At 34.5% G+C, this 19723-nt stretch overlaps 1 protein-coding gene across 2 annotated transcripts in view; it reads left to right on the forward strand.

Annotated features, from left to right (window-relative positions):
* Positions 1-19723, forward strand: part of LOC150091033 (cobalamin trafficking protein CblD) — a 170308-nt gene that overhangs the window by 16205 nt on the left and 134380 nt on the right. For both annotated transcript variants that reach the window (XM_090373983.1, XM_090373974.1), the window contains exon 2: positions 5323-5452. In XM_090373983.1, the coding sequence (XP_090230109.1) occupies positions 5323-5452 (130 nt within the window). The remainder of the gene's footprint in view (positions 1-5322; positions 5453-19723) is intronic.

Below are 19723 nucleotides of genomic sequence, written 5' to 3' on the forward strand. Positions count from 1 at the left end.
ATAAGTTCTTTGAATGCTTCCCATTTTGAATTTGCTGTTGGTAACATCATCAGTTGATCCCACTGTATAGAATGTAAATACTGTCTCAGTCCATCGTAGTCGCCTTTACGAAAGCAATACCCCTTTCCTTTACCCCTAATGGTAGTTACCTCTTTGAGTAACTCCCACTTCAGAACACTGTGATCACTGCCACCTAGTGGTTCATTTATCTGCAGATTCTTAATGCATAAAGAAGCACTACTGATAATCAAATCAAGAGTATTACTCCCTCTTGTTGCCTCACGAACATGCTGATGTAGAAAACAATCATCCAATAAATCCACAAAAGCCTTGCTAGTGTGTGAGTGACCAGCCCCCAAATTCCAGTCAATATCTGGGAAATTAAAATCCCCCATTATAAGACTCTCTGATTTACTGGCCCACTCTATTTCTCTGTACAGTTTCTTATTATACTCATCAGAGTCATTAGGCCTATAGCACACTCCTACTCTCAATTTTGATCTCCCAATGCTTATGTCACACCAAACTGACTCAACACTGCACTGTCCAGCGATGTCGACTGGCTTCACTTCCTTGGATTTTATGTGTTTCTTAACTGATAGCATAACCCCTCCTCCCTTCCTATCCTGTCTATTCTTTCTGTAGACATTGTACTCCCCAAATTCCAGTTCTGCATTCCTTATATCTTCGCATCCCTTGCCAAGTGTGAAATCCCGTGCCAAGGGATTTCAGAGACGTGGTGTCACACGTCTCCGACAAGGGATGCTTCGCATCCCTTGTCAGAGACGTGTGACACCACGTCTCTGAAATCCCAACAATATCTGCCTTTGATGTTTTGAGCAATACCTCAAATTCATCAAATTTATTTACCAAACTCCTAGCATTGGTGTACATGCAAGTATACATGTACCTGCTCTTCCTTTTAGCCACCCTAACACAACCCATGTGTTTACTTGTACCCCCATGATTCCCAGCAGTCTCTGAAATATCCTGCATCTTATTTTCCAGGCTGCTGCTCATTCCAGTAGAAGCAGTGCAAGAATCACTTCCTCCTCTGCCAGTGGTTACTTTTAATCTATTAATCCTTGTATCCCCCCAATCTAGCAGTTTTCTGACCCACCTAACACTGCCTCGATAGCATCAGCAAACATTCTTGCACCCTTTCAATTAAGTGTATCCCATCCCTGTAGAAGCAGTCTCTCCTGTTAACAAGTACAGACCAGGCTGAAAAAAATTCTACCTCTTGAGCCCTGCACAATCTTTCCAGGGCCGAATTGATCGACAGGGCTCTCATCACATACTCCCCCCTATCGTGTCTGGGCAGAATTGCAGACACTTTCAAATTCAACCCTAATTCACGGCTTTTTTTCATCAGTGACCTGAACTTGTTAAGTAATTCCGCCGGTCTCCTTAATATCATTAGTGCCAATGTGTACAACTATATCACCTTTTGTGCCCTTAAAAGATGATATCCGCTCTACAACGTCATCAACCTTTGCCCCTGGCAGACATACCCTGGTCCTGTTCCACCTATCCTTTTTACAAAGCATGTTTCCCGTTTCCCTGACAATAGAGTCACCAACAACTACTAGTTCCTTTGGGTCCAGCGCATTCTGCCTTGGGGGTTGCCGCTGTGTTGCGCGATGAAAAAGTGCAAGCTCTGGCATTGGTGTGGGCAGCTGAGAGCTTGATGGGCCTCTCACTTTTAATCCTTCGAGGGCATCCACCCTGTCCTTCAAGCTCTCATATAGGCCCATAACAACGCTGAGTTGTTGCCTGATTTCCTTACACTCCTTGCATCGCGCACATACAAAGACATCCCCCATGGCAGTATCATGTCCCATACCTGACTGCTCCCAAACATCAAGCAAATAGTGCATCTTAAAAGGCAGTGATTCAGAGGGCAACTGCCCCCCCTCAGTTCTCCCCTGAGCCACAGCATTTCCATTAGCTTGAGCCTTTTGCTTTGCTGCTCTGGTTTGAGTCATGATTTCGATTTACTTTCAATAAAATTTCAATTTCAGTACAAAATTAAATCCTAAACTTGTATCCCAACACAGTTATAATGCTATATTTATGTTTCAGTAACGAGTGTTATCTACGAAATCCCTTTATATAACTTCCGTATCAAGTTATGTATTAATTATTTATTTTTACTAATTATTTATGTTACGTAACCTAAGTGGTTATATGTATAGCTAAAAGTACAATTAAATTGCCAATGAAATTCGACAAGATTAATAGATTTTACTGATTAATTTTCCCGTAACAATGGCGGCTATTTACGAACGGTAAACACGTGGATTTGATACCCTTTCCGATACTAAATAATACCTACAAAATCTCTATCTAAGTTACTTTAAACTTAAGTACCGTAAATAGGAATATAAAGCTACTCTAGAAAATAAGTTAATATGTCAATTTAAACTAATAAAGCAGAAAATAAATCAGAAAAAACTTCTCTGTTCCAAGAGCGGCAGAAAGGCACGTTGCACGTTTAGCCCTGATTGTAGTTAAGTCTTTAATTAATTCCCATATCAGTACATAGTGATCACTGTCACCTAGTGGGTCCTTTATCTGCAAATTTGTAATGCATGAATAATCACTGCTGATAATCAGATCAAGTGTATTACTCCCTTTAGTTGTCTCTTGAACATGTTGCTGTAGAAAACAGTCATCCAGTAAATTCACAAAAGTCTTGCTAGTGTGCAACTGACCAACCCACAAGTTCCAGTCAATATCTGGAAAGTTAAAATCCCCCATTATAAGATATTCTTATTTACTGGCCCAGTCCATTTCTCTGCACAATTGCTCATGAATACTCATGAGATTCATTAGGCCTATAACAGACACACCTACTCATATTTTTTCTTGCCCAGTGCTTATATCACACCAAACAGACTGAACATTGCAGTGTCTACCAACGTCTATTGGATGCACTTCTTTAGATTTATGTGTTTCTTAACTAACAGCATAACCCCTCCTCTCTTCCTGTCCTGTCTATTCTTTCTGTACACATTGTACTTCCCAAATTCCAATTCTGCACTGCTTATGTCTGTGTGACACCATGTCTCTGATATCCCAACAATATCTGCCTTTGATGTCTTGATTGGCACGTCAAGCTCATCAAATTTAATACTATACACCAATACTATACTCCTAGTATTGGTGTACATGCAAGTATACATCCACCTGTTTCTACTCTTAGTTACCCTAACACAGACCATGTATTTACTTGTTCCACTATGACTCCCAGCAGTCTTGAAAATCTCCATTACCTTGCTTTCCAAGCTGCTGCTCATTCTAATAGAAGCAGTGCAAGAATCACCTTTGCCTGCATCCACTGTTAACCTTTTAGTCTGTATATTCCCCCATGCTAACAGTTTTCCAGCCCACCTAACACTGCCTTTAGAGGATCAGCCACTATTCTTACACCCTTTCTATTTAAGTGTACCCCCATCCCTGTAAAAACAGTCTCTCCTGTCAACCAGCACAGGCCAGGCTGAAAAAAATTCTACTCCTTGAGCCTTGCACAATCTCTCCAGGGCTGAATTGATTGACAAGGCTCTCATCATATGCTCCCTCCTATCGTGTCTGGGCCGAATTGCAGACACTTTCACATTCAACAGTAACTTGCGACTTTTTTCAGCATTGACCTGTATTTGTTGAGTAAATCTGCAGATCTCTTACTCTTAATATCATTAGTTCCAACGTGTACAACAATATCACCTTTTGTGCCCTTAAAAGATGATATCTGCTTTACAATGTCATCAGCTTTTGCCCCTGTTAGAAATACTCTGGTCCTGTTCCACCTATCCTACTTATATAGTATATTTTCCGTGTCCCTGACAATAGTCAACAACAATAACTAGTTCCTTTGGAACAGTGCATTCTGCCTTGGAGATTGCATTTGTGTTTCCTGATATATAGGAGTGAGCTCTGCCATTGAGCTAGGCGGCTGTGAGCTTGATGGGCCCACATATTAATTTCTTTGAGGGCATTTACCCTACACCTCAAGCTCTCATAGATGCCCATCAGAACTCTGAGTTGGCGCCTAATTTCTTGACACTAGACACCTAGCACACACGAAGGCATCCTCCTTGGCTAGATCATATCCTGTTTTTGAAAGGTTGGCAAACATTTCACATTTTGCACATTTTTTGAGACTGTGATGCATTGGAGAATCGCCCTCTTCGTTTCTCCTCCGAGTCACAGCACTTTCGCTAGTCTGTGATCTTTGCTTCGTAGCTCTAGTCTGGGTCATGAGTTCTGTTTAAATATAATTTAATTAACAATGAAATTTAATAAGATTAATAATATTTTTGAGCTTTTCGTCATTGCTCGGTGTTTCCAAATTTGATACAGTAACAAATTTCAATATTGAATTTTGCAATTTAGATGCTGCTGCTTGTTTCTTTGGCAATTTTTTTTTTCTTTTTTCAAATCCACCTAGGATATTTATGATTCTGGTCTCTCTCTTGCTTGCCCATTTTACTGTTAATGCAAAAAACTTTTTTTCAATTTTCATATAACATAATGCAATAATATTATCTCGCTTGCCCATTTTACCGTAAATGCAAAAAACTTTTCTTCATATAACATATACAATAATATTATTAAATCTAGTGCAAATGTGTTTTTGATCGTCACACTCTTGGTATAGTTGTTCGCAGATTAAATAATTTATTAAACATAAAATAACACTTTAACTTACCAAATTATGATAATCTATATATGGAATATAGGTGGAATGAAGCAACCGTCATAAGAGGAGCCACACTGGTACAAGAGAAAATTTAAGTAAGCACCATGAATAAATAACAAAAGACAGGTATTTAGTAAACTAATCGCAAAAACTTAAGCCACTTTGGAGGAGTCGCTTAAGATACAAAATATTCTTCAAAAGACACCATCAGCTGAGCTGACACGTGACAAGTATAGACCAATCAGGGCATTGGTCACATGTCAGTAAGCACCAATTAGCAATTACCACATAGCTGACATATCGACGAATCAGAGACCGCCACATCAAACAAGAACAATTCTTTCATTTCTTGTTGATTTTATGCAAAACCATATAATTTATAATAATTACTCCATTAACCATTTTGTATTGTGTTGAACGTGGGGCTCTGGGCGATTGCTCCTGTCGCCTATGCCTCAGGCCGGCTCTGTGTAAAGTGCCACATACTTATTATAATCTGTTAATAAATTTCTAATTTCAAGTTTTTGAAACTGAAACACCTTTAAAGTAATCAAAAATATAATTAGAAAATAAAAAATGTGAAAATTTAAAAAAATATATTTATTGTTTGTTTTTAGATGCTACGAATACCACATGTTGTAATTTACACCAGAAGTTTAAGTTACCTGACCGAGTGTAGTAGAGCATTCTCTGATACTGCTTCTCTTGTGACCACTGGCTCAGTTCAGCAAGAAACTACAAGAAATGGTAATTGAGATTTTGTTTGAGTTTGGGTGTTCAATTTGTTTGTTTGAGTGTTCAGAAAATGATTCATGATATTGTGTTTATACCATAATTAGAGTGACAGGTTCTTGTTCAAAGGTTGTTATGAAAGTCATAAGCATCAGCAAAATTTTCAGTTGCCTTCAAAACAACACAGAGCAATTTTGAAGTTTAGATTTTTGCATGTCATTTATTCTCAAAATTGAAAATTACAGTGAAGTAAAAAATCTAATGTGGAAATGATGCAGCCAAAGTTTTATACAGGTAGTTTTTCTAGATACTCAAGAGCATCCCTGAATACAGACATATACAGGGTGTCTCAAAAATATTGGTACAAACATTTAGGGGAGGTAGGTAACATCTAAAGAAATGTGAATCACATAGGAACCCATAACTGGAAATGTCACCGTAAGTTGGTACACGGTGCTGTTCATCAGTTCGTGAGAGGGAAAATTTCTGGTTTGCTCATTCAAGCAGTAGTTGCCGCACGAAGAGCATGCATTGATATACGAACTGTGAGCTGGCAGACATGCACCTAGTGTATGGATTAGCAGAGGGCCCACACGGTGTGCGCCCCCATGTGGCACAACATCACTTCGCAATAAATGTGTGGGCAGGTATGGTCAGCGACTGCTTAGTCGGCCCATACCTGTTACCATCCCGTATGAACTCCGCTAAATATTGGATCTTTCTTGAACAAGTTCTACTAGGGTTACTTGACGATGTTCCAGCAAATGTGAGACGCAACATTTGGTTTCAACATGACGGGGCACCTGCCCATTATGGAAGGTGTGTTCGTCACCATTTGAACAGGTGTTTTGGGCATCGATGGATTGGCCGTGGTGGACCCATTGCCTGGTCCCCACGCTCACCTGATTTATCGAGCCTTGATTTCTTTCTGTGGGGGGGGTCCTCAAATCTGTCATGTATGAATTGCCTGTGGAGACGGAAATGGATCTTGTGGTGAGACTCGTCTGCGCCGCTGCTACTGTCAAAGAAACTCCAGGTGTGTTTGACTGTGTCTGCTGCCAATCCATGCTGCGTCAGTGTCACGCATGCATCGCGTCTCATTGTGGAACCTTTGAGCATCTGTTGTAACATCATGAAATGCATCCATCTCGTACTCCATTGTTAATAATATGTCAAATAAATGTTTGCCACTAATTACTGTCTTGTGTCATTTCTGCTTCTTGTGCCTCTTCTCTGCTACTACTTTCCCGTGACGTTTCCGGTTATGGGTTCCTATGCAATTCACATTCCTTTAGATGTTACCTACCTCCTCTAAACGTTTGTACCAATATTTTTGAGACACCCTGTATACACGTCTCCTCATACTGATTGTTTTCATCTGTATTTAATCGCTCAGCTCTGGAACACTGAGAGTTGCAGGACTTTCATTGTGTTTTTGGCTATTCAATGCAGAAACAGATTAATTAATCTCCATTCATAAATAATGTTCATGAAGTGCAGCCTAAAAATAATTTAATTATCCATTGTATAATGACACAATATTTCATAATTTAAGTACCACTTATCAAATAATACTATTTCTAAATTTAACATTGTTATATTGTTATTTTTAAAATTTTCAGACTTTAATTTACATTGCAATTTATCGATGCTTGCAATGAATTATTTGGTATATTGGTTGCTAATAACATGCATATTTTTAAAATATGCATTCTGCCAGAGATAATCAGTATCTTAACTCTATAGCTGGTGTTGCACTAAAAGTTGCACTGACTGGCAGTCTTCTACAGTACACATTCAAATGATTGGAATAAAGGCAATCAGTAATTTAAAATCAGGTACTCGTTAATGTATTTATTATCTTAACAGTATAGTGGATATAAGAATGAATAATATTTAATTTTAATTATTAATTTTTTCTTTTTTTATAAATTAACATCAAACAGAATAAAAAAAATTATTACAACAGCTAGTAGGTATTTTGTTAAACATATAAAATCGCACATGATATCTGTTATATCTACTATGTATCTATGATATGTACTACGATATCTTTTAAGCATATATGGTAAAAATATATTTCTAAGTTTTTAAAATAAAAGTTTAAGGATCAAAAATCTTTAAAATAATAATTAAGTTTTTCATTATACTCTGTTTTAAAAAAGTTTTTAAAAATTAAAGAATTTTTAAAAAGTTTAAAGAATTTGAGGGCCAGATTTCCTCCTGTCACTTTCCCAAACTTGATTGACCTTTGGCAATCTGGCACATAAAATATCTGAATCAGATTGCAAACGAAATTGATAACCTTGCATGTTGATGTGATTATAAAGGAACACTAGTACTGAAAAAATGGCAAGATGATTTTTAAGATAACAATTTAAGATAACAATTTTAAGATAACAATTTGATTACCACCCTCCATCTTCCCCCACTTAACCATCCTTTTATCCATTGTAGCAACTTACCCTTAATACCATTCTGCTCCAATTTGTACAATAGTCTTCCATGCGCAACAGTGTCAAAAGCTTTCCTGAAATCCAAATATATGATATCAAAATTATTTTTTGCATCCAGTTCCTTTGTAACCACATCATAATATCCTATCAAATTTGTCAGACAAGACTTTCCCTTAACAAACCCATGCTGTGTCTGAATTATTGCTGCAGTCTTGTCTAGATGATCCTGCAATGCATCTTTAACCAGTGACTCCATTATTTTACCCGGAACAGAAGTTAAACTAACTGGTCTGTAATTACTCGTGTCACCCTTCGATCCCCCTTTGTGAATTGGGGATACATTTGCACATCTCCAGTCCGTGGAACCTCCCCTGAGTCCAAGGATGCTCTCATAATTATGGCTAAGAGTTTGCTTAGTTGCTTTGCTGCCTCCTTTAATATAACTGGATAGATCCCATCCACCCCAGATGCTTTTTCTTATGTTTAACTTCAACAATTTCTCCTCCACTTTGCTTTCAGTTATTAGAAAATCATTAAGTATCCTGTTACAATTTGATAACCTTGTGCCATTTTCAAACCTTAATAATTCCTCATGTGTGAATGTAGAAGCAAAATACTCATTCAGTTTGTTTGCTATCTGAGCAGGATCATCAACAGCCGAACCATCGATGTCAAGTGGACCAATCAGATTCATCCCCTTCCTTTTAGAGTTTATATAAGTAAAGAAATCCTTGCTGTTTTTCTTAGCATCTTTTGCCAAGGATTTCTCGTAATCTGCCTTCGCCTGCCTAACCTCCTTTGTGACCTGATTACAGACTAGCTTATATCTGCCATAGGCTTCTGAGTTGCTTGATAATTTATATGCATCCCATGCATTTTTCTTCTCTGTTAAGAGTCTAATTACTTCATTAGATAACCATTTAGGTCTAAACCTTGAACAATATTTCTTAATAGGTATGAAACTTTTAGTAGCATCCACGATTAATTCTTTGAATGCTTCTCACTTAGAATTTACTGTTGGTAACATAGTCAGTGTATCCCACTGTACAGAATTTAAAAACTGTCGGAGACCACTGTTGAGAAGATGACAGAAGATATTTGTTGACATTAGACTTGAACTTCTGTAGACTATAATTTTTAGGAAATACGTATGAAGGAAGGTTGTTCCAGAAAACTGCAGTTGAATGAATAAACGAGGAAGATGAAAAGTTGGTTCTGTGAGTTTGAAGTTGGACAGTAAATGGATGTTGGCTGGTTTTCAGCATGTGTTCAGACTGTTTGGAAAGAGAGAGAGGAGTTATAGAAGCCAATTCAGAAGAACAATGCCCATGGAAGTAATGACTGCTTTACAATTGTTGTGAGCTTTGGTGTAGGCAGAAAATGAAACTGAAGAATTGGAAACAAGCAATTACGATATGCAATATATTCTTCTCTTGAACAGCCTTAGAACATTTATTGGAAAACCAAGGTTTAGATAAAGGACGAGATTTTAAAGTGGAGTGTGGGATAAAGGATTCCATTCCTGCAAGAATAATTTCACTGACCCGATCTGAGCAAACGTTGATATCAGAAGTTTTAAAACAGTAATCCGACCGAAGAAAAGAAGTCTCGCAGGTCATCCCATTTTGCATTCTTGTAATGCCAAAAAATACAAGGTTGGGAATAGCCACGAGATAAAGGTTCCATTGGAGAAGAAACAATCACCAAGTTGTGATCTGAAGTGCCTAAAGGACCTCTTACTTCAGCTGTGTACTTAGAAGGGTTGTTTGTGAGAAAAAGATCAAGCTTGTTGGCTGTATGGTTAGGATTGTCCAGTATTCTTGTAGATAAATATACAATCTGTACAAGGTCATTAGAAATTGCAAAAGCCTCAGCATCTCGACCAGCTGGGTCGGTGTGACTAGAAAACAGAAGCCAGCTGGAATTGTGAACATTAAAATCACTGAGGAAAATGACGTCATTGTTAGGAAAGTTGGATTGGAGAAAGTCAAGTTGCAAAGAGAGGAAGTCAAAGAGCTCCAAGTGATTAGTGGAGTTGGGAGAACGGTAGAGACAGCAGATGAATTTGACACAATGAGGTAGAGAGATTTTAAGCCAGAGAAGATCGATGAGAGGAGATTCCAAATTACCAATTCTCTGACAGGGAATATCGGAACAGACATATGCAAAAGTACCACCTTTGAGGCGAAAGGAATCATACAGTGAATAATTTGGGCAACTGAGATGAGCAGTATTTGAATTAACCGATAACTGAGATTCTGTCAGAAAAAGTACACGGGGTTTGGCAGACTGCAAGTGGAAATGGACATCATTGAGATTAGAACTCACGTATATTTGTGAAATGAACTAGGAAGTGTTTGGGAGGTTTAGATCTTTTCGCAGATAAGCTTACTCTATTAGTTTGACAATTCATGGTGTATTCAATAGTAAGAAAACGTGGTGGGGGGACATGCTGTATGAAGTAATGAAATTTTTGGATATGGCGTACACATGGTAAGAATATACCCAAATCTTTGACATTGCGTGGCCTCGAGAATGCCCACCGCATACACACTACTGAGTCTCCCTTCAGTCACTATCTGGCAGAGTAGAGGTAGCAAGATTATACACTAGCTGGGCTGGAAGCCTCGTAAAGAGTTATCAATAGGTTTGGTCTAGTGTACTAATTAGTGGGCGGCCTGCAAACACTGTTTTAGAGCTGTACCCTTGAATTGTAAGGAAGATTGGATCTCGTTTGATGTTTATCATAACCTCAAAAGTCATCAGTCATACTGCATGATGGAATAGATGGGGAAGAGTTGACCGGAACTTAGTTCTGGAGTCTAAACATGGTTTCCACCAATTCAAGCCTCCAATAAGCAAAGTGGTGATGAGCCGGTTGACGAGAGTCATCTACCACCTAGTATTGCCTGGTAACACAGAGGGGCGGCATTCCTCCATGTGGTTTGGGTGCCAAACCTTGACCACTGCTTACATTGGTTCATACCTGGGTAGTCACCCACAGTGTGCTTGTGCATGGAGGTTATACCCAGGATTACTAACAGTCCCACCATTGTGAAGGTGCAAGCAGAGGATTTGGCTGTCACAGACCATCCGGACTTTGCCGAAATTGGGTCTACCTGACTTGAATGTCACTCGAATATCAGTTCCATCAGTGTTTTAGACTCCCAGGTAGCCAGTACAGCTTGTCTGGCATATCTGAAAGAATGTCTGTGACATCCTCAAGGACCAAACCTGTTTCTATGTTATGTGTATATAAAGAGAAATATGCAAAAAGTTTTATTAATTCTGCTTAATATAAAAAAAAAAAAAACTATAAATATAAAGTATAAGCATGAAAGTATTAGGCATTTCCATTTTCAAGTTAAGAAAACCATTAACGCTTTCACTGCTGGTTGTTCCGACAACCTTTTTAACCCAGGATTGAAAACTATGGGATTGAGTCAATTTGGATTAGACAGAGCTGAGACATTTTTGGGCTTTATTTTTCACTGTGATTGAGTTATCAGCATCCAGTGAAGGTTGCTTGACAAAAATGTTTCTTCTGGCAAATTGGATTAAGTGGATTGAAAATAGCATGCTGCATATTTGCAGGAGCAAGCGGCGAATATGTTAAACACATGAAATTTCAAAATTACACACACACACACACACACACACGCTTCTGCTTATATACTACATATATAAATATTTTTAAAAAAATATATATATAAATTTTATATTTTATGTATGTTTTAATTATAATTTAATTTTAATATTTTATTATATATATATATATATATATATATAATATTAATAGTTATATTAGTGATAAAAGGAAAGCAAGAAATAAAGCAAAGCAAGAAAGTTAAAAGACAATAACTAATATTTATGGGTTAATGCAGTTGCAAGCAATCATGCAATACACCCACAATGTCTACAGAATATCAATAGAAAAAGTAAATCAATCCAATAATAAGAATACCATCAAGGACTTAAGAAAACGCAAAAAAAAAAAAAAAAATTATTATTATTATTATCGCTTTTTACCGACAATCTAGATGACTTCAACTGGGGCCAACCACCCAGAATGAAGGCAAAAAACGACAAGAAGTTCTCTGTTTCTGTGATGATCAATATATGCTAAGTAATTTAAATCTAAACCAAATATAAACCAGTATAGGCCGAACATAAATCGAATATAAATAAATCGAATGAAGATAATTAATTAAGAAAAATTTTGAAATATTAGAATCAAAGGTAAGAAATATAAGTAAAATATAAATGTAAGCATATATTAATCATCGTTGACCCGACAGAGAACGTAATTTAAGGATTAAAACAAGATTAAATATATAATACATACTACATTTGACCGTATCTAGGACATAATGTAATAGTCGTCAAAATAATATGTGGTGCCCCCTATGTGATGGATACGGTAAAAATAAATAATTAAATTAAATTAACGCAAAGAGAAACATGCAGATAGTAAGAAGAAAAACTAAAGGAGTAGAAAAAATAGAACCTGAACTCCACAAAGGCGAAAAATAGTGGTATAGATAAGAAATAGTTTCTCCTACGTCCTCGGATTGCCCTAATAATTTCGGAGAAATAAAAATAAAGAGTGTAGGACAGCTTAAAGGCATTACAAGATATAAGTTGTGGCTCGGGTATGCCCGGGATCGCAAACCCGTTCCTATAGTAGGACCCTGAGCTGAATTTGCATGTTATCTCAGCGTGAATTTAAGTAAATTAAAAGAATTTAACTATATGTATTAAAAAAAAAAAAAAAAAAAAAAAAATGATACACTGTAATTTGCAAGCCGGTGGGTACAAGTTTTCTACGCCGTAAGACACCAAGAATGCAAAGTGTATCCTATTTACATATATACATGGCACTAAATATAACGATTTTATTGAAAATTATATTGAAACGATAGGTTCAGAAAACAAATTTTTGAAATTAATTATGCTAATTGCTTTCCTGAAGTGATATTTCAGGTAAGCGATAGGGAAATTATTATTGATCAACCTGCCGTACAACGCTGTTAAGCCCGCTGAACAATTTTTATTACTATTGCAGATATAAGCAATCCTTAAACATTGCGATAAAATTATATTAGCATGCACTGATTTTGATACATTTGATTTCCAGTTTGTAAGGCTGACTACGTTAAAATTAAATGCATCTCTTTTATTATATACGTTTACGTCTATTTTATTATTATGTAATATTTCTATATGAAGATCCAAGTAATTTGCTATAGTATTGGAACTATTAGTTTTTTCCAACACAAGCTCCCCTGGATATAATCCACTGTAATCCTGGACAAAATGTGGACAATTAAAAACACATATATCATCTACGTATCTGTATATAAGTAGGTTATCTTGAAATTCTCTTTCTGTATAATACAGATAAAGGTTTGCGATTATGCTTGATGCTGGACTTCCCATAGGGGTGCCAGTGACTTGCAAATATAACGATGTTCCGTCATATACATAGTTATTAAAGATGCATAATTTTATTAGAGAATTCCAATAGGTTAAATCAACCTTTATAGCATTTTTATTTTCTAAATATAGTTTCTGGAGGACGACTTCTAAGTTATTAAGGTTAATGCTCGTAAATAGACTGTTAAAGTCAAAAGTTTGTATTTGATGAATATTATTATTTTTTAGAGCATTTATAATAGGTAAGTTATTATTTATTATAATAGTTTTATTTAAGTTATTTAATATACTTTTAAGTAACTTTTCTAACGTTTTTCCGGGAAATTTCGCATAACTATCTCTACATGATGTTATGAATCTAAAAGCAATTGGTGTTTTGTGAAATTTGGGTATGCAATATATAAATGGATATTTTAGGTTATTATACTTTAACTTTAATTTTTTATGCAATGCAATTAATTTTTTGATTATTATATTAGAAGAAGATGTTATCTGTTTATATGTACGGCTAGACTGTAGTTCATTTTTTATAATATCTATATAATATGATTTACATATGATTGCATAATTGCAAGCAGCTTTGTCAACGGGAGTTATTATAAAATGTTCATGTATATCTTTGAGCTGCCTATTTATTAATTTGGTATTATATAGATTATCCTGTACGAATTTCAATTGATTATATTTATTAGATATGATATTAAGCATTGTAAATAACCACATGTGATAAGCTTCAACCGGTATATTATGTTTGTATGCTGATCTTATGCATTATTTTAGTAAATCTAGATATAACAATTTTTTAAAATTAGATTTATTAATAGGTGGATTAGGTCGAAATTTAAAACCCAGTGATAAAATATCTCTAAGTTCGGGATATGGGATTATATCTAAATTGCCGGTTATAATGTGATTATGGTTAGGATCCACGTATCTATGAAATGAAGGTTTGTGACAAACACATGTATCCTGTCCGATGTTAATATTGTGAAGGTTTGTAGCTATTGTTTTATAGTTACACGCTTTAAGACCAAATGGTTTAGAATATCTAAATCTGATATTAATATGTAAGTTATTAATAGGCAGCAAGTCATTACGTAAATTAATAGTTTTATGTATATCTAAATCATCCATCATTTTATTTTGAAAGTATAAGATGAGGACAGAGTTTTCAGGCTGCTTGCTAACATTCAAAATATTAATTCTGAATTTAAAAATATCCAATATAATGTGCATAAGGTGGGAGGATGCAAAGACGTAATCATTGGTTTTTCTATATAGTGCTTTGAGTACACTAAGTTTAATACTGAAAAGTGTGTTGTGAATTTTGCTAATATTTATAGGATCCATATCCCACATTTTGAATAAATCTATAAAGTCTCCTAGATGTTCTCGGTTGCTTTTATACGTGTTGGATTTACTATATTTCCTATTGCGATTATCTTTACGAAGTTTGGCAATTTGAAACATATTATAAACACAAATATCTTTTAAATTATTCGTCATATATTTTTGATTAAATTTATTATTTAGACCGTATGGATATAGTGTTTTATATTGTAACATGCTAATTTCTTCTTGCAATAATCTTTCATTTGCGTTGTTAATTACGTTAAGTATTGAAATGAAAATATTACCAAAAGTATGTTTTTGGAAATGTCTGAATTCAATATCATGTTCCAGATTACCTGTTTTCTTACTGGATTTGTTATTATAAGTTTTAATATCGGAACGATGAAGGTTCATTCTGATATTTAGTTTATTGCTAGTTTGACCAATATATTTAACATTGCATGTACGACAAGTGATCATATATATAACATTATTCATTTTACAGAATATATGTGAATTCGTATTCATTGTAGCATGATTTGAATGCATATAGGGGCAAGTAAGACATAATTTGTTATTACAAGGTTGAAATTTAAGAGATCGGATATTAGTGCCAGAAGCATTATATGCTAAACTGCTCTGTAAAGTGTGTGATATTTGCGTATGTGTAAATGTATTAACATGGTTAGGATTACTATCCAGGGCAACAATAGTATCCTCGGTCACTTTTATCCTACTCTGCCGATGTAGTATATTATTATTATTATATTTGAGTGACATAATAAGCGCAAAGTTAATATAAAATAAAATAAAAGCAAAGTTAATATAAAATATAAAATAAAATCAAGATGCGCAATCATAAATCCATGAAGGTAAAATTAAGAAAGATCAATCAATGCAGTTAAGAAAAAAGAAAAAAGAAATATAATAGAAATATAATAGAAAAAGCAATCATAGGTAGTGTATACTTAACCTAAGCAAAGCTTTTGTATATATTAATAGTTATATTAGTGATAAAAGGAAAGCAAGAAATAAAGCAAAGCAAGAAAGTTAAAAGACAATAACTAATATTTATGGGTTAATGCAGTTGCAAGCAATCATGCAATACACCCACAATGTCTACAGAATATCAATAGAAAAAGTAAATCAATCCAATAATAAGAATACCATCAAGGACTTAAGAAAACGCAAAAAAAAAAAAAAAAAAAAAAATTATTATTATTATTATCGCTTTTTACCGACAATCTAGATGACTTCAACTGGGGCCAACCACCCAGAATGAAGGCAAAAAACGACAAGAAGTTCTCTGTTTCTGTGATGATCAATATATGCTAAGTAATTTAAATCTAAACCAAATATAAACCAGTATAGGCCGAACATAAATCGAATATAAATAAATCGAATGAAGATAATTAATTAAGAAAAATTTTGAAATATTAGAATCAAAGGTAAGAAATATAAGTAAAATATAAATGTAAGCATATATTAATCATCGTTGACCCGACAGAGAACGTAATTTAAGGATTAAAACAAGATTAAATATATAATACATACTACATTTGACCGTATCTAGGACATAATGTAATAGTCGTCAAAATAATATGTGGTGCCCCCTATGTGATGGATACGGTAAAAATAAATAATTAAATTAAATTAACGCAAAGAGAAACATGCAGATAGTAAGAAGAAAAACTAAAGGAGTAGGAAAAATAGAACCTGAACTCCACAAAGGCGAAAAATAGTGGTATAGATAAGAAATAGTTTCTCCTACGTCCTCGGATTGCCCTAATAATTTCGGAGAAATAAAAATAAAGAGTGTAGGACAGCTTAAAGGCATTACAAGATATAAGTTGTGGCTCGGGTATGCCCGGGATCGCAAACCCGTTCCTATAGTAGGACCCTGAGCTGAATTTGCATGTTATCTCAGCGTGAATTTAAGTAAATTAAAAGAATTTAACTATATGTATTAAAAAAAAAAAAAAAAAAAAAAAAAATGATACACTGTAATTTGCAAGCCGGTGGGTACAAGTTTTCTACGCCGTAAGACACCAAGAATGCAAAGTGTATCCTATTTACATATATACATGGCACTAAATATAACGATTTTATTGAAAATTATATTGAAACGATAGGTTCAGAAAACAAATTTTTGAAATTAATTATGCTAATTGCTTTCCTGAAGTGATATTTCAGGTAAGCGATAGGGAAATTATTATTGATCAACCTGCCGTACAACGCTGTTAAGCCCGCTGAACAATTTTTATTACTATTGCAGATATAAGCAATCCTTAAACATTGCGATAAAATTATATTAGCATGCACTGATTTTGATACATTTGATTTCCAGTTTGTAAGGCTGACTACGTTAAAATTAAATGCATCTCTTTTATTATATACGTTTACGTCTATTTTATTATTATGTAATATTTCTATATGAAGATCCAAGTAATTTGCTATAGTATTGGAACTATTAGTTTTTTCCAACACAAGCTCCCCTGGATATAATCCACTGTAATCCTGGACAAAATGTGGACAATTAAAAACACATATATCATCTACGTATCTGTATATAAGTAGGTTATCTTGAAATTCTCTTTCTGTATAATACAGATAAAGGTTTGCGATTTAACCTATTGGAATTCTCTAATAAAATTATGCATCTTTAATAACTATGTATATGACGGAACATCGTTATATTTGCAAGTCACTGGCACCCCTATGGGAAGTCCAGCATCAAGCATAATCGCAAACCTTTATCTGTATTATACAGAAAGAGAATTTCAAGATAACCTACTTATATACAGATACGTAGATGATATATGTGTTTTTAATTGTCCACATTTTGTCCAGGATTACAGTGGATTATATCCAGGGGAGCTTGTGTTGGAAAAAACTAATAGTTCCGATACTATAGCAAATTACTTGGATCTTCATATAGAAATATTACATAATAATAAAATAGACGTAAACGTATATAATAAAAGAGATGCATTTAATTTTAACGTAGTCAGCCTTACAAACTGGAAATCAAATGTATCAAAATCAGTGCATGCTAATATAATTTTATCGCAATGTTTAAGGATTGCTTATATCTGCAATAGTAATAAAAATTGTTCAGCGGGCTTAACAGCGTTGTACGGCAGGTTGATCAATAATAATTTCCCTATCGCTTACCTGAAATATCACTTCAGGAAAGCAATTAGCATAATTAATTTCAAAAATTTGTTTTCTGAACCTATCGTTTCAATATAATTTTCAATAAAATCGTTATATTTAGTGCCATGTATATATGTAAATAGGATACACTTTGCATTCTTGGTGTCTTACGGCGTAGAAAACTTGTACCCACCGGCTTGCAAATTACAGTGTATCATTTTTTTTTTTTTTTTTTTTTTTTTAATACATATAGTTAAATTCTTTTAATTTACTTAAATTCACGCTGAGATAACATGCAAATTCAGCTCAGGGTCCTACTATAGGAACGGGTTTGCGATCCCGGGCATACCCGAGCCACAACTTATATCTTGTAATGCCTTTAAGCTGTCCTACACTCTTTATTTTTATTTCTCCGAAATTATTAGGGCAATCCGAGGACGTAGGAGAAACTATTTCTTATCTATACCACTATTTTTCGCCTTTGTGGAGTTCAGGTTCTATTTTTCCTACTCCTTTAGTTTTTCTTCTTACTATCTGCATGTTTCTCTTTGCGTTAATTTAATTTAATTATTTATTTTTACCGTATCCATCACATAGGGGGCACCACATATTATTTTGACGACTATTACATTATGTCCTAGATACGGTCAAATGTAGTATGTATTATATATTTAATCTTGTTTTAATCCTTAAATTACGTTCTCTGTCGGGTCAACGATGATTAATATATGCTTACATTTATATTTTACTTATATTTCTTACCTTTGATTCTAATATTTCAAAATTTTTCTTAATTAATTATCTTCATTCGATTTATTTATATTCGATTTATGTTCGGCCTATACTGGTTTATATTTGGTTTAGATTTAAATTACTTAGCATATATTGATCATCACAGAAACAGAGAACTTCTTGTCGTTTTTTGCCTTCATTCTGGGTGGTTGGCCCCAGTTGAAGTCATCTAGATTGTCGGTAAAAAGCGATAATAATAATAATAATTTTTTTTTTTTTTTTTTTTTTTTTTGCGTTTTCTTAAGTCCTTGATGGTATTCTTATTATTGGATTGATTTACTTTTTCTATTGATATTCTATATATATATATATATATATATATATATATATATATATATATATATATATATAAAATATTTAAAGTTTTGTGCAGAGGAAACGTTTTAGCCAGTGAAGTGACTACGGAGGTGTGACAATAGATAAGATAAAGAGACAGTTGGATAGTAGAAGTCATTTCTGTTTTCAATTTCATAAATTCATTAAAACCATTAAGCATGCAAAATTTTAAAATGACCTTATGCACTTTCTCTGCTTAGAATTCTGCTTTTGGCCATGAGTGCCAAGCAATAGTGTCAAGCAGTTTTCTAGAGTGATGTATAGAGTGGTCTTTCTTGAGTGATTTAGTTTCTGTTTTATTTATTGAGGAAGGATGGTTGCAGGATAGATGTGCAGAAGTTTGTATTCGGCCAGCGGGTGGTTGATTGTTGGAACAAACTTTCATTTGCTGTGGAAGTGAGTGGTGTGGATAAATTCAAGGAAGAACTAGACAAATTCTTGGAGGGTATAGAATGGGTGAAGTGTGTAGGGTGTTTTTTTTTTTTTGGCTGATGCATTTGTCACTTATAATACTATTTCTGTTGCCTTTCTCTCTTCAGTTCACTGTGAGTGATTGTGTATTTAAAAGGTTTTGAGTAAGAATCCAGGAAGGAAATCGACCTTTCTTTTCTTAGTATATTTATTAATTTCTCTGCTAACTAAACTAACTTTACTGGCACTTGGTCGCTTGTGGCATCACAAGTCAAATCTGCCAAGGGCGAAAAGGAGCAAATATGGATCATAATGTGTTGCTACCTTTTGAGCCACCTTTAGTTTTATTAAATCATATTAATTATTA

The sequence above is a fragment of the Mastigoproctus giganteus genome, chromosome 1, assembly GCF_048544385.1.
Source record: "Mastigoproctus giganteus isolate SK-2022 chromosome 1, ASM4854438v1, whole genome shotgun sequence".
Taxonomy (NCBI): Eukaryota; Metazoa; Arthropoda; class Arachnida; order Uropygi; family Thelyphonidae; genus Mastigoproctus; species Mastigoproctus giganteus.